General features: G+C 42.7%; 2 protein-coding genes across 2 annotated transcripts; one reads left to right on the top strand and one right to left on the bottom strand.

Moving 5' to 3' along the window:
- The first annotated feature begins 6,702 nt into the window (after positions 1 to 6,702).
- LOC116646251 (olfactory receptor 52D1) lies at positions 6,703 to 7,658 on the top strand. The gene is given in 2 exon segments (XM_032426841.1): positions 6,703 to 7,468; positions 7,471 to 7,658. Coding segments are annotated over 2 exon segments (954 nt in total).
- A 4,066-nt stretch (positions 7,659 to 11,724) lies between these two features.
- On the bottom strand, positions 11,725 to 13,472 carry LOC116646370 (ubiquilin-3-like). The gene has a single exon (XM_032427018.1). It carries the CDS (start codon positions 13,452 to 13,454, stop codon positions 11,814 to 11,816), a length of 1,641 nt encoding a protein of 546 aa, XP_032282909.1. The 5' UTR covers positions 13,455 to 13,472; the 3' UTR covers positions 11,725 to 11,813.
- Between the last annotated feature and the right edge of the window lie 2,018 nt (positions 13,473 to 15,490).

The raw sequence follows: 15,490 nt of genomic DNA, 5'->3' as shown, positions 1-15,490 counted from the left end.
GCAAATAATAAGCAAAAAAAAAGCAAAGACAGAGAATAGTTGAAGCAACAAAGATGTCCTTCATCAGATAAATGGATTAAAAAAATTGTGGTGCATCCAGATGATGCGATACTATTCAGAAATTTAAAAGGAATGAGATATCAAGATACATAAAGACATAGCTGAATCCTAAATGTGCATTGCTAAATGAAAGAAGCCAGCCTTAAAAATCTACATGTTTGCTTTCATTTATACGAAATTCTGAAAAAGGCAATACTAGAAAGAGAATAAACTAATCAGTGACAACCAAGGATTTGGGAAAGTGGAGTGTTGATTTGGTGAAGCACAGAGGATTCTCTAGAGTGGTAAAATCATTCTGTAATACCGAAATGGTGCATAAACAACACTATGCATTTGCCACAACCCGTAGCACTTTATAGCAGCACAGAGTGAACTATAATGTATGTTAATTTTAAAAAAATCACTTAGGACATCAGAGATTCCCAGGATGGGATGCAGAATATGGCGAAAAAGTAGAATTCTATTACAAAATATGAAACACCTGCACTGAAGGAGATGAGTACTGCACTGAAGGATATGAGTGCAGGGTGGGGGGTGGTGGGGGGGAGTTGCTGACCTAAGTAACGTTGCAAACTGCTGGAGTCTGTAAGACTAAAGACAAAAAGAGGAACAATAAATGCTCTACTCTGCTTGATGAAGTAATTTCTCATGGCAGTGTGGTCAGCAGTTCTACCAACACTCTATGTGTGCTGGAATTGAACACCTAAGTAAATGGACAGCAGACGGGAGCCAGGTTCTTGCTATCCAATTGGGAGGTTACAGAAAAGCAAGGGGAGAAGGCTTGAGTGATCCATGCACCGTAGCTGGAGACATCAGTACGAAGTCATGTTTAGCTCAACGTAGTTGCCAATAGTTAAATGCAAAAATGCTTACAGGTATTTGTATAGATCCAGGTGAGTATACGGACATAGGACATAAATTTCCTTGCTCTACCAGCTGAGAGGGCTTAGAAACAATGACAAACTAGTAGCAACAGTCACACCCATTCACATAAACAAATATTTTTGGAAGGAATTTTAATGTATCTGACAAATAAAATCAGTAGAAGAAATATTGAAGCTAAAAATTATTAGATTTTCAATGAGAAAATTAACTCAAGACTTTTATAAATTAAAATTTTATTCAACCATTATATTCCATACTGGAAAAATATCAGGAAAAAAAATTTAAACATTTTTAAATAAAAATGCCAAACTCTTCTAATTTGTCTAACAATCCATTCTTACCAGGACTAAGAAGTGAATGTACATGCTTGTACAATCCTTCTGCATTCTTTTGCAAAGTGTAAAACATTTGACATGCTAATATGAGCATTTTTATTGGTGGATTTTTATGATTATGGATTTCTAGCCTGGTATCTATTTGTATTTCTTTGCCCCTCATCTTGGGAGCTAGATTCTAGCTGTGGCTTGAGTGTAAAAATATATATATATTTATATAAATATATATATATATAAGTGGTATCTGCATTGCGTATTGAACAGCAGGTAATATGTGCAAAACAGAGGACTCCAGTGACAACTTTTAACCTGTGAATTAGCAGGAAAAAAGTAGTGATATCATTTATATTAAAAATTGGCTAATATTAAGTTACTATAGATATCACATTCATTATGCTACAGTACTGCACATGTTTTTCTTAGAAGTTATTTATGTGCATATCAGTATTTGGGGTTTTTTGTTTTGTTTTGTTTTTTGTTTTTTTAGATTTACTTCAGAGAGAGAGAGTGTGTGTAGGAGGGACAGAGGGAGAGAAGCAGACTCCATTAGGCATGGAGCCCCACAAGGCTCTCGATCTCACGACCCTGAGATCATTGACCTGAGCTGAAATGAAGAGTCGAAAGCTTAACGACTGAGCCACCCAGGCACCCAGATGTGCATATCAATTTCTAACACATTGTCATGTGAGAAATGTTACTGGGGAAATAGATCAGCTCTTTTTTTTTTAGTGAGCATTTAGAAACTTTAATAGCAAGTTGATACAGTATTTTTGTATGTGTTGAACCTAAGACATAATATAAGCTTGTGTTTTGTCTTTTAAAAATCAAACTTAATGAGTTATAATTTACATAAAATTAAATGCACACATTATCAGGGTACCATTTGATAATTTAGACAAATACTTATACCCACCACCCAATCAAAATATAGAAATTTTCCATCACCCCCAAAACTTCCCTGTTAACCACTTCTAGTCAATCCCCTCCCCTGCACCCAGCCCCAGGCAACCACTGATCTACCTTCTGTCACAATAGATTAGTTTTTGCCTTTTCTGGAATTTCATATAAATGAAATTATCATGTGTAGTCTTTTGTGTCTGTCTTCTTTTGCTCACCATGTTTTTGAGGTTCATTCATGTCTTTGTGTGTATGATAGTTTGTTCCTTTTTATTGCTCAGTGGTATTCCATTATATGGATATCCACAATTTGCTTATCCATTCACCTGTTGGTGGACATTTCAGTTGTTTCCAAATTGGGGCTATTATGAAAAAGCATCGTTAAGTTTTTTTGTGAATTCCTGCTTTCATTTCTCTTGTGTAAATATCTAGGTGTCCTGCCATGCAGTTTTCCAAAGCACTCATACTATTTTACATTTCCACCAGCAATATGTAACATCTTTGCTTGCACTTAACATTGTCAGTCTTTTGAATATTAGTCATGCTAAGTTGTTAAGTCCTAGCTCACTGTGGTTTTAATTGCATTGTATTTTATCATATTGTGAAAGATCTTTACATAGTCTTTATGCAAGTCTTTTGTGAGATATATGTATTGTAAATAATTTCCTCCGTCTTTAGCTTGCTTTTTCATTTTCTTTTTTTTTTAAATTTTTTTATTGTTATGTTAATCCCCATACATTACATCATTAGTTTTAGATATAGTGTTCCATGATTCATTGTTTGTGCATAACACCCAGTGCTCCATGCAGAACGTGCCCTCCTCAATACCCATCACCAGGCTAACCCATCCTCCCAACCCCCTCCCCTCTAGAACCCTCAGTTTGTTTTTCAGAGTCCATCGTCTCTCATGGTTCTTCTCCCCCTCCGATTTCCCCCCCTTCATTCTTCCCCTCCTGCTACATTCTTCTTCTTCTTTTTTTCTTTCTTAACATATATTGCATTATTTGTTTCAGAGGTACAGATCTGAGATTCAACAGTCTTGCACAATTCACAGCGCTTACCGGAACACATACCCTCCCCAGTGTCCATCACCCAGTCACCCCATCCCTCCCACCCCACCCCCCACTCCAGCAACCCTCAGTTTGTTTCCTGAGATTAAGAATTCCTTATATCAGTGAGGTCATATGATACATGTCTTTCTCTGTTTGACTTATTTCGCTCAGCATAATACCCTCCAGTTCCATCCACGTCGTTGCAAATGGCAAGATCTCATTCCTTTTGATGGCTGCATAATATTCCATTGTATATATATACCACATCTTCTTTATCCATTCATCTGTTGATGGACATCTTGGCTCTTTCCACAGTTTGGCTATTGCATCACAAGATTTTTAAGCACAATAATTAATATGTAGGAAAATGGACCAACTTCAAGGAGACAAACAATAATGTTAAATTTATGACAGTTACAGGGGAGCCTGGGTGGCTCAGTAGGTTAAGCATTCGATTCTTGATTTCAGCTCAGGTCATGATCTCAGGGTCATGAGGCTGAGCCCCACATTGGGCTCCATGCTTAGTGTGCAGTCTGCTTTGGATTCTCTCTCCCTCTCCCTCTGCCCCACCCCCCATCCCCACTCATGCTCTCTCTCTCTAAAAAAAGAAAAATATAACAGTTGTGGAAAGTTTGTTCATGTATTTTTAAATGGATAATAAATGAGGGGAAGAAAATTTCAAGGCTGTTTACATTCCATAGGATACTCTTAAAAGACTGATGTGGTATTTTTATCCTAAGAACATCAATATTCACACTATACTGTACATTTTATCTTTTTCTAATATTTAAATAGTAAATGACAATTTTTTGATGTCAACTTAACATTTTTGAGGGAGTATATACTATTGCAAAATTCTTTTGGAAAGTACCAAGGCAAAAGTTTTTGAAAACCAATGGTTTGTACTAACATGAGAGGAGGGGTGCCTGGGTGGCTCAGTAGGTTGAGTGTCTGACACTTGGTTTCAGCTCAGGATGTGATCTCAGAGTCATGAGATTGAGCCCTTCATCGGGCTCCTTGCTCAGCATGGAGTCTGCTTGAGATTCTCTCTCCCTCTCCCTCTGCCCTTCCCCCACTCTCTTGTGTATGCTCATTCTCTCTCTCAAATAAATAAATAAATCTTAAAAAAAGAAAAACATGAGAGAAGACAAGCATGAACAAGGGAAAAGGGCGCAGCACTCTAAAGGCTTTGATGGAAGGAACCCTTAGTGAGAAGGCTTGATAGATGGGTAATGTCAAAGAATCTGAGTGCATCTGGCTAGAGAACTGATGGCTTCACTCCTAGGGCTAGCTCTGTGAGTGTGAAACCTGCACAGTGGCATAATGCTTATGCTCAGAAGGATCCTGTATTTGACTTAGTATTCTGCTGCCATGTTCTTAAAATTCTTCATAACTTATTTTTGAACTTACGAAGGCTAATGGGACAATGGAGCCTGGGCCTCTCCACCACCATTTCTTACCACCATATTTAAAAATAGCATTCATGATGCCATGTGTACACAGAATACCATGGGCCACTATACATGGAAATTCAGAGAGATACCACAATTAACAGGGAAAACAGAGAAAAAGAAGAAAAGGAAAGAAAGGGGAAAGTAAGAGAAGAGAAACATAAAACTTAATAGATTTTATTTCTACTTTCCTTGAAAATTCCCTATGGAAAATGTTCTTTCCTCATTTCTTTCTCTTTTTTCAACCCCTCCTTATTGTCTCCCTAAGAATGAGCACCATGGATCAAGTCTCTGGAGCCAACAGCCTTGGGTTTTCATAATTGAGCATCAGAGAGAGTCAATAAATAACCTCACTTATCAAATCCCTTGACCAGAGGAGGCTGGAACTCAGAACTAAGCTAAAGATACTCAATGAGCTCACAAAAGTGAGGACAGATCAGACTTTTGAACTCAGATTCCACACTCAGCCCCGATCATCCTCCAAATCACATCCACCCATCCTACACAAGAACACAACCTTCACATCCCTGAAGAAACCACTGCATTCAGGCACATATCACTTGCACAAGCTGTTGCTTTACCACTTACTCTCCACACAGCCCCATGCTCACAGGTGACACCCATCACAGAGCTCCAGCCTCAACATGCTCAACTTGTGAACACATGTCACTTGACACAGGTATGTTTTTGAAATCAGATTACAGGAAAAAAAAATTATGTGCCAAGAAAGAACTCAGAGTTCAATTATTAAAGTCTAGGTCTCCAAGGCAACATAGTGACCCAGAGCCAAGGTCAAGTGGGATCAATTTGGAAGGATGCCCCCATTCCACCCAGAGTGTTTCTCCAGCTCAGTGTCTTTTTCACATTGCTCTCCTAGAAAACAACCTTGTTTGGTCCTAGGCTTTCTGGTACCCACATAGAGTGGCAGAGTAGCTCACAAAGTAGTAACTTCCTTATAGTAATCTTTGGAAATCTTCCCTTGCCGGCAAGAATAGGCTGGGAAGGGAGAACAAAAGAAGGCGGTAGTGACTCCAGCTCTCCACTCCACCACCCATGCTTTTTTCCTCCAGTGGCCTGGGCCATCACTGGAAGTCCCCAGGCAAATAAAAAGGGCTTTCACTAGTATCTGTCTCTTTGAAGTCCAGATAATGAGTAAAGTGATTGCAGCATTAGATACTGATATTAGAGTATCTGGCAAGGAAAAAAATTCAAGTATTGGCTATATAAGTGAGGCTACATAAGGTGAAAACACCAAACTTTGAATCTGGAGACCTGAGAAGTAATTTCAGTCTGACAGTAACATGCTATGTGATCTGGATTGCATTAGTTTATTTTTCTGAACTTGGACCTCCCCTTGGTAAAACAGACATAGCATAATTATAATACTCTATATCACTCCAAAATGTGGCTACAGGAAAAAGAGCTTGTGCAAATGGGGAAGACATTATTTTTGGTGTACAAACATATTAATCCCATATACTTAACTCTTTCTTACCCACAAAAAATCATGTGAGATAAAGAAGCTGGCTGCTGTCATTTCCAATTTATAAATGAGACAGTTGAGTCTCAAAAATATTTTGGAACTTGTCCAATGCTAAATAATGAATAGGTAGAAAAGCTGTGACTAGGATTCCAGACTCATTGTTCTTCATACTTGGAGACTGTCCAGAGAAGGGAAAAGATTTTTCTCAAGGTTCTGCAAAATTTTTGTGACAGATTAGGACTAACGTTTAGGACTAACGTGTAGTTATCCTACAAAGGATTCTGTTCGGTAAAGCTGGCAATTGGAATGTGGAAATCAAAACATGAATTTTGACTATAGAAAATAGATGGAAAAAATGGATTATATGTGATAGAGTATTTTAAGATTTGGAACAAGTTAAAAACAATATGTGTTTTTCTCAGCCTAGACAAGATTGTTTCACAGAAGGGTCATCATTTTATGTGAACGAACTAAGGACCTGATGTGACAGGGCAGTCATACCATTACCCCTTGGGTAGAGCCCTTTATTTCCATGCAGAATGCCAGCTTCCAACCTCAGTGATGACAGTCTGCCAGCCACTCTGTTCCTGACAGGGATCCCAGGGCTGGAGTGGGCCCACATCTGGATTGCCATCCCCTTCTGTGCCATGTATCTGGTAGCTCTGGCTGGGAATGCTGCCCTCATCCTGGTCATTGTGACGGACGATGCCCTTCATGCACCCATGTACCTCTTCCTGTGCCTTCTCTCACTCACTGACCTGGCTCTCAGCTCCACCACTGTGCCTAAAATGATGAGCATTTTGTGGCTCCATGCTGGTGAGATTTCCTTTGGTGGGTGCCTGGCACAGATGTTTTGTGTCCATTCTATCTATGCTCTGGAGTCCTCGGTTCTTCTTGCCATGGCCTTTGATCGTTATGTGGCTATCTGCAACCCACTGAGATATACAATCATCCTCAACCATAGCATCATAGGCAGAATTGGCCTTGCTGGCATACTCCGGAGTATAGCTTTTGTCTCTCCATTCATCTTTTTGCTGAGGCGACTGCCTTACTGTGGTCACCATATCATGGCACACACATACTGTGAGCATATGGGCATTGCTCACCTGGCCTGTGCCAACATCACTGTCAATATTGTCTATGGGCTGACTGTGGCCCTGCTGGCTGTGGGTCTGGATTGCATCCTCATTGCCATTTCCTACGGCTTTATCCTCCTTGCCGTCTTCTGCCTGCCATCTCAAGATGCCAGGCACAAGGCTCTGAGTACCTGTGGCTCCCACCTCGGAGTCATCCTGGTCTTCTACATTCTGCCTTCTTCTCCTTCCTCACCCACCGCTTTGGCCAGAACCGAGTCCCCAAGAGTGTGCACATCTTTCTGGCGAACCTCTATGTGCTGGTGCCTCTTATGCTCAACCCAATCATCTATGAGGCTAGGACCAAGGAGATTCAGAGTCGACTTCTGAGACTGCTTCACTTGGGGAAAATTTTAACATGAAATTTGAGCACAGTTTGGAGATAAGGAAAATAAATGGGTATGGTAGCTGTTTAGATGCATTTACATGGATGGAGACCTCTGATATGACAGAAATGTGTTTTCAGGAGAGGAAGCCCTGGAAGGAAAGAGAAGGTCAGATGAATTGGAGGTATCAAAAATCATATTGAACATACCATGTTCCTGAGGCTCCTGGAGTAACTCTGAAGAGCTCAGAAAGATGATAGTAGGGGCGCCTGGGTGGCTCAGTCATTAAGCGTCTGCCTTCGGCTCAGGTCATGATCCCAGGGTCCTGGGATCGAGCCCCCCATCGGGCTCCTTGCTCAGCGGGGAGCCTGCTTCTCTCTCTCCCACTCCCCCTGCTTGTGTTCCCTCTCTCGCTGTGTCTCTGTCAAATAAATAAATAAAATCTTTAAAAAAAAAAAGAAAAAAGAAAGATGATAGTATTTTTACTCTTGGGAATACTTCACAAATAGTAATAAGCATGCCTTGGAGAAATCTCAGTACCTATGATATGCCAGGTAGAATGCACCTAACATTTTTTTCTTTTGCTGCAAATGTTTCTGAGACTTACTAAAGATCAAGTCAATTCCTCTTCTTAAATGAGTCTGGGCTTCATAGTGGGAATATTCTTCTGCAAGTCAAAGTTAAAAAAAAAAGTGAACATTTGAGGTAAGTTTAATCTGATTTCCAGCGCTTTGGGTAGTGGTGAAGAGCACAAAGTCTAAAGTTAGAGTACCTGGGTTTGAGTCCTGGTTCCTCTGCATACTAGTTTTGTAGCCTTGAGCACGTTGCTTAATCTTCCTATGTCTCAGTTTGGCAAACTGTCAAATGGATAAATGTTAATATCTGACTTTTTCAAAATATATAACTCTTAATGCTGTCTTTAGGAATAAGTAAGTTAATGAATGTAGAAAACTCAAGATAGTGGCTAACGTAAAATGATCAATCAATAAATATGAGAATATTATGTAAAGTCTGAAAATTATTAGCCAACTCATAACTTATTTAGGACTGTTTTTTCATTATATTATTTCACAGGGTTATTATGATAACTATGTTATATAACATCTCTAAAATATTTAGATTGTGCTTGGGATATGAATAGTGCTCATTAAAACTGTATTTTCTCCCATTCCTCCTCTGGTCTTCCATTTGGAAGTCCCTTTCCTTTTTAGCTATAAAATTATCCCTGCTTTAGAATTCAGGGATTCCTGACCAAAATCCAAATTGTCTTTTTTAATAGCCCTCCTTTGCCCTAGTGACCTCAGTTCTAAAATACACAAATAAGTCCCCAGTTACTGCTCCCAATAATTCAAAATGTGATTATTATCTGCAATTTAAATTAAGAGTATGTGATTCAGAGAGGCTAATATTCCTAAGGTTATGTATCTATATGGGCCATATCTCATGCATTATCCAGTATGTGATATGTGTGAGGATGCCAACCTGCAGGAACACACAGCAACAAAAGTGAAGACCCTTTGTTTCTTGAGGTAGTAAATGGTAAAGAGACCCAGTAGTGCAGTGATTTCAGGAACAGAGAAAAATATATAAAAAGAAGCTGAAGGTGGGAATGAGTAAGGGAATTGCTGTTCTGTTCTTGAAATGCTTCTCTGTGGTCCTTATGCCTGCTCCCCCTAAGATCCTGGCTTCATTTGATCAAAAGGTCCCCCTCACAAGGCAACTGCTCACCATTCACACTAATTGCCTGCCATGAAACTCATTTTTCCCGGAAGAAAGTGGGGGTCAGTAACCCAGGAAGTTAGTATCAAAGGCAGGGCCAGGATTCAGAACTCTGGGCTCCCCTAGTAATATTTAAAATGCACCCATCTCTGGACTAGATTTTCAGGACCACAGAGCTATAAGGGACTTGATGGACTGGTAAGGAAATTCAGGTTCATGAGTGGGCAAATGATGTGTCTGATATTAAGCCACAAGTCCCATAGTTTGCAGCCTAGTTCCTCCCTCATCTCACCCACAAATTCATCAACCATCCATCATAACTCTTGGGCTATCTTCCTCTTCTAGCTATGTCTGTGGCCTCAGAAGAGTTCAAAGGAGAAAAGTCAAAAGGGGTAGAGCAGAGACTAGAAGAGAAGGAGGGGTGCAGGATCACACAGCTGCTGACACCACGACACAGTGGTCTAGCTGCCTATACTCAGGACTGATACCTTGTGGATACAGCACAGGGTGGTTCTTCCCCATGGTTTCCCCTTATTGACCAAACTCCAAGTTTCACAGACCATAGATAACAGACAGATGGAGGATTCTGCTGCTGTGACGACAAGCTCCACTCCCTAAAGTTCTGGTTTGGGCTCTTTTATCATCCTGAAGCTAAAATGCAATAGTTACTAGAAGGGGAGGGTGATGTGTAGAAGCCATTAGGCCTTCTAGAAGAGTGGAGGTAGCAGTTCCAGTCCATAGGAAGACTATTAACATTATTGCCAAGATCTCCCCTCTGACTCAGCTGTCTGGCTACTGGAGCCCACGTGATAAAGGAGAAAGCATGCTTCTAGGAGCCCAGGAGACTGCCCTGCCTATCACGCCCACTTCACCCCCAGACTCCCACTCTTCCCTGGGACCCAATGTGCATCACTAATCTCAGAAATTCAGACCAATATCCTGGTGCCACAGAGAAGTGAAAAGTAAACTGTGTATCGGGATCATTGATGGGTCATGCGGCCCCAGAGATATTTTATGGAAGTCCCTGACTGCCACAATCTTTGGGTCTCTAGGCTCATGCAGTGTCACAAAACAATTAAGTCACAGTGTGTAGCTCAGAGATGTCCATCCTCCCAGCCCCCAAGAAGCATGAGATTCAGTAGTTTTTTAACCCAGAGTCATTTGGCCCCTGGGGCTAGCTCTGAATCTACAGTCCCTGGTTTCCCCAAAGTAACACCTCCAACATGCTTCCCACCTCTCTCTTTCATCAGATGGTATCCTGCTGCATGGTTTCACAGGGCCCCTGGTCCTCTGGGGCATACTTCATATGTCTACACTGTGAATCACCTCATTGACTGATCAGAGTTTACAGAAGAGAATGGGTGGATTAGGAAAATATTGGAGACTCTCACCAAGACACAGGGACCCTAGAATGTAGAGTAGGAATGGAGCCTGGGGAAAGAAGCTGAGCTATATCTGGTCATGCTGAGCCAGAGGTTCCTCTGTGACACCCAAGAGAAGGCTGGTAGGCCTTAGAAAGTACAAATAGACTCAGAGATGAAGGAACCATGAACACAGAAGTAAGAGCCACAGCCACGGACATGGTCAAACTCCCTGAAAGATAAATAAAGAATCAGTGTAGCATACTCTCAGGAAGCACCACTCTATAAAAATAAAACAAAACAAAAAACGGATAAGAAAATAGATTAAAGAAAGCAACTTAAAGATGGGTCAGTATATCAGATTTTGTACAAAAGAAAAAAAAAATGGGAAGATGAGGCATGAGAACGTTTTGAGAAAGCTTCTACACTATCCTGGGGGTAAGTGTCTGACTGCAGAGGATGGGGAGACATGGCCACTCTGGAGAAATTCAGAGATGAAAGGAGAGAGAATTTTGGTGGCTGATAGGGCAGCAGAGTCAAGCATTTTACAGTGTAAAGGGAAGAAACCTGCCCAGGAGGAGAGGATGGGGTTTCAGAAGTGGTGGGAGTTCACCTCACAAAGCAGGATACTGACACAGGCAGGTAGGAGAGAAAGAGCCTGAGCTGAGAGGGAGGTTGGACGGGCTTTCTGTAATATGGAGAGACTGGGCCTGAAGACAGAGATACTTGGTGAAAGAGAGTGGCTTCCTGGGGGAACAAAAGCCAGGATTCCTTCAGAGTCACCCTGGAGTTGGAGCATAGGTGGTCGTGATGATGATGACAATGTTGGTGGGGAACTAGATTGCTGAAAACACTCAGGACGTTCCCACCTCACATTCACATTTGGAAAACACTCTGAGATTAAGTGTGTGAGAATAAGAGCAGCCTGGACCCAGGACCCTGTAACACGATCAATCTCTCCCCCAAACAGCATTCTCTTCACCCACCTACCCCCAAATTGACATCACACATGAGATCCAAGCAATCTTTTTAATGTAGAACAAGCTTGGGCAGTGAGGGAGGGAGCTGTTCAAGTGTGCACATGAGCTGAGTAAGAGGAGTTCAAAATATGCTACTTCCCTTCCCCTCCCCTTCCCCTTCCTCTCCCTCCCTCTCCATGAGGTGGTGTACTGTGGGCATCAGCTGGAGGGACCTGGGCCTCTGGTACCCCCAACAACCTCTCAATGGCAGCATGAATGTTTCCTCCTGTGGACATGAGGGCTTGTAGATTGGCATCACAATTAGCAAAACCCATGGCCTTTAGATGCTCCAGTTCTTGCTGGTAGCAGCCTTCAGTGAGGGAGGATAAGGATAACGAGGATTGTATGGACTGGGAGCAGGCATTGGCCAAAGCATGGAGAAGCTGAAGAACAGCCAAAGTGGGTTGCACCAAGTCTGCTCTCTGACCCTGCCCTCCACCCCTGGTTTCAGAGGGTTCTCTAGTCCCAGGTGGCCTACCTGGCCCCCATAAACAAGGTCCCAGCCCAGGCACCTCCTTGGACAGTATCTGCAGGCCCTTTTCTATCTGTATCAATGCCTGCAGTGCTCGTGGGTTGGTCAGGATGGAAAGTAGCGGCACATGATGTTGCAGGGGGCTTCCAGTTGCCAACTGGTGTAGCAGAGCTGGATTCTGCTGCAGGACATGCAAGGCTCTACGCAAGGCAGAGGGCGAGGGTCTCAGCTGACTGGTTAGAGTGGCTCTCCCTACAGGCTGCTGGTTCTCCTGGGAGAGAAGATCCGGGCCTGAGTTTACATCTGGCATACCAGTCCCACATTCTGAATTGGCCTGATTTGAGGCCACACACCTCGCCTGGGTAACTTCTCCTGCCCTGACCTTCTGCGCCAATGTCCTGGCCGGTGCCAAGGCTGTGGGGATGGTCGTGGTAGTGTTAGTATTGATGTTAGCATTGGCCTCCTCTTTGCAAAGCTCTGAACTTGGATTGTGGCCTTTGGAGGCAACCAGTGGGGCCAGAGTGAAGAGCATGAGCTGCTGGATATCAGAGCAGACTGGACACATAGGATTATCACCACCTGGCACTGCCTTCAACGACTCTAGCCCCCGCTTATCTGCCTGCAGGAGCTCCTGTTGCCGGGCCAGTTTCTGCAAGGTTTCCAGAGCCTTAAGAACTGGCTCAGGTTTCTGTACTGGCCTTGAGGATTCAGGAGCATGGCTGGCACTGGCTGGTTTCTCATTCGCCGGGCCTTGAACCACAGGGTTTTCCAAGAACTGCACCATCAATTCAGGTGCAACCGTTAAGAGTTGAGCCAGCTGGCCAAGAAAGTCAGCCAGATCAGGTGAGCTCCGGACCAGCCGGCACAGCCTGGCCAGCATCCCGGCGCTCTCTGAGGTGGAGGGTTCAGAGTGATGCGTGCAGTGGCCAGTGGGGCCTGACAGAGTTCCGGGACCAGGCAGAGTTCTTTTCAGACGGGTCCTCACCACCAAGTGGACCGTAGTACCATCAAGGATGCCACGCTGGCTCAGGATGTCTTGATCCCGGAGGATCTTTCCAGTGAAGATGAGCACCAATCGGTTGGTGTCACAGTGAAGGCGTTTGGAGATCTGTTTCTTAAAGTGGTGGACACTGCTCTTTTCTGCCAGCATAAATTCCTGGCAGTCCTGTGGGGTCTTCACAGACACTCTGATAATGCGTGATGACATCTCCCTACCAGACACCAGCCAGCTGTCCCTTGCTTCTTCCCTAGCCCGAGCCATAGTTCCTCAAGAGCAGAATGCAGGACAACCAGAGGACCTGTAGAAGCCCAGGTGCAGCAGTAAGCACACCTGGGTGCAGGGACCAGTAGGTGTTGAGGGAGGTCCACTCACCCACGGCCTCCAGACACCACTTCCTAATGTAGCCTCGAGGTCACCTGGCTCCCATAGAGGTGTTGGCTGTCCTTTGTCAGGGCCAGCCTTAAGGGATATGATGTCAGTGATGAGGTCACAGTTGAAAAGTAGACCCGCATGGGGGAAGGGCAGAGGTCTCTTCTACCTGCCCGAGGTAGGCTCTCTTTACAATGTGACTTAAAGAGCAATAGAAAAAAATTAAATGTTTCTGTCTAGAAACCTGTTGTGTACCAGCCTATTTCACTGTTGAAAATCATACCACCCTGAGATTGGTAAACAAATATAGCTAAGTAGGAAAGGTACTGGTCTGAGAACTGGCTTAGGAAGTGCTCGTTCTAGTCACCTGTCTTCCACTAAATGGCTGTATACTGACCATGGCCCAGTTCCCTTAAGGCCACAGATTCCCTCGTTTCTATATGAACAGAATGAAGATGTGTACAGTTAGTCCAACCAGCCTCAGTGGGGGCTTGAGGGCAGCTTGTGTCTCCAAGGCCCACCAGCCTAAGTAACTTACTGAAGCAATTCTAAGAAAAACAACATCATGTTCCCCAAGAACTTTTGATTTAAGTAGTTCTCAGAGACATAAGCTATGATCTCAACTCTCCAGGATTAGAGCTGAGGCAAAAGAAATTATAAGAAAATAATAATTTTACTCTAGGTCTTTATGACTTAACAGTGAAGAAATTTAAGATCTATTTGAAGAGGAAAATTGTCATTTGGGAGCTGACATATTTCAACTGCAAAAGCAGAAAAATGATGATTCTCTAAGTCACTGTTTTGACCACTCCAGGCAGGTGGGACCCCATGTTAAGTCTGTCAAATCTCTGCAGCAATTGTATTTTTTTACTGTGAAGATGGATACATCAGGCTGCCAGAATTTTGCCATTATATCCTTGACCCTTTTTCTGATTCTGGAATTTCCAAGGACTACAAAATTAGCACTTGGCTGTCTACGATACCACCTTCAGGAGGTTCTGCTGGATGTGGGAAACAAATGAGCATCTAGATGTCTCTACTACTAGATATTGATATATGTTCTTAAACTTGGACTAGTTTGAATCAGTGTCCCCTGTATCCAACCAATATCAAGACTCTGATAAGTTGTGATTCCTGAGTTTAAAAGACCTTCTCAGTCTGAGGAAGCTTCATAGAGTGAGCCTCATGGCTGGCTGGCAGCAAGCAATCTAAGGGGCCTTTCCTGGGAATGCCCAGATCTCAGAATAACTTCTACCATACAAATATTATTAGTCAAACCAATTCCTTTGGGGAATTTTCTTTGTGTTTCACCCAGCAGAACTGGATTTTCAAAATAACGTTCCTGGCTTTGCATTAGCTAATAAATTAATATGTAGCAGGAGTTGAAGAACATTCTGGGTGACAGGCATCCAGAATCGCTTTCTCATACCTCATGTTTCCAGGGATTTTTTTTTTTCTCCTACATAGCCTGTGAGGTGAAGCATCCCTTCTCTCTTCTCTTTCAGGCTCTATTTCAGGACCTGGAATGTCTCCTTCCCAAGCACCCACTGACAGCCCTTGCCAGTCCATTTACACACTGTGTCTCAGTGAGGGAGCCCTGCATGTCGTCTGCTGAGTTCTTCAACACAAGCATCTCCCTTCATCCTTCCTGAGAAGCCGACATCATTGGAATATTTTACATTGTACCTAAATTCCTTTTATAATTGGAAAATAAAATTAAACAATCAACTTGCTATTTATTTAATCAATTTAAAACTTACTACTTAGGACAAAAAAGGGGGAATGTGGACTCTCTAGAGGAAAATAGCCCTGGTTTAAATCCCACTCCTACCACTTAATAACCTTCAAAAAGTCATTTACCCCTTTTAAGCCAGGGTTTCATCATCTATAAAATGGTAGTTTTTCACAGATTTGTTTTGAAGATTGAA

This window comes from Phoca vitulina, unplaced genomic scaffold (genome assembly GCF_004348235.1).
Source record: "Phoca vitulina isolate PV1807 unplaced genomic scaffold, GSC_HSeal_1.0 scaffold36, whole genome shotgun sequence".
NCBI classification, from domain to species: domain Eukaryota; kingdom Metazoa; phylum Chordata; class Mammalia; order Carnivora; family Phocidae; genus Phoca; species Phoca vitulina.
This window is presented reverse-complemented; position numbering and strand designations above follow the sequence as displayed.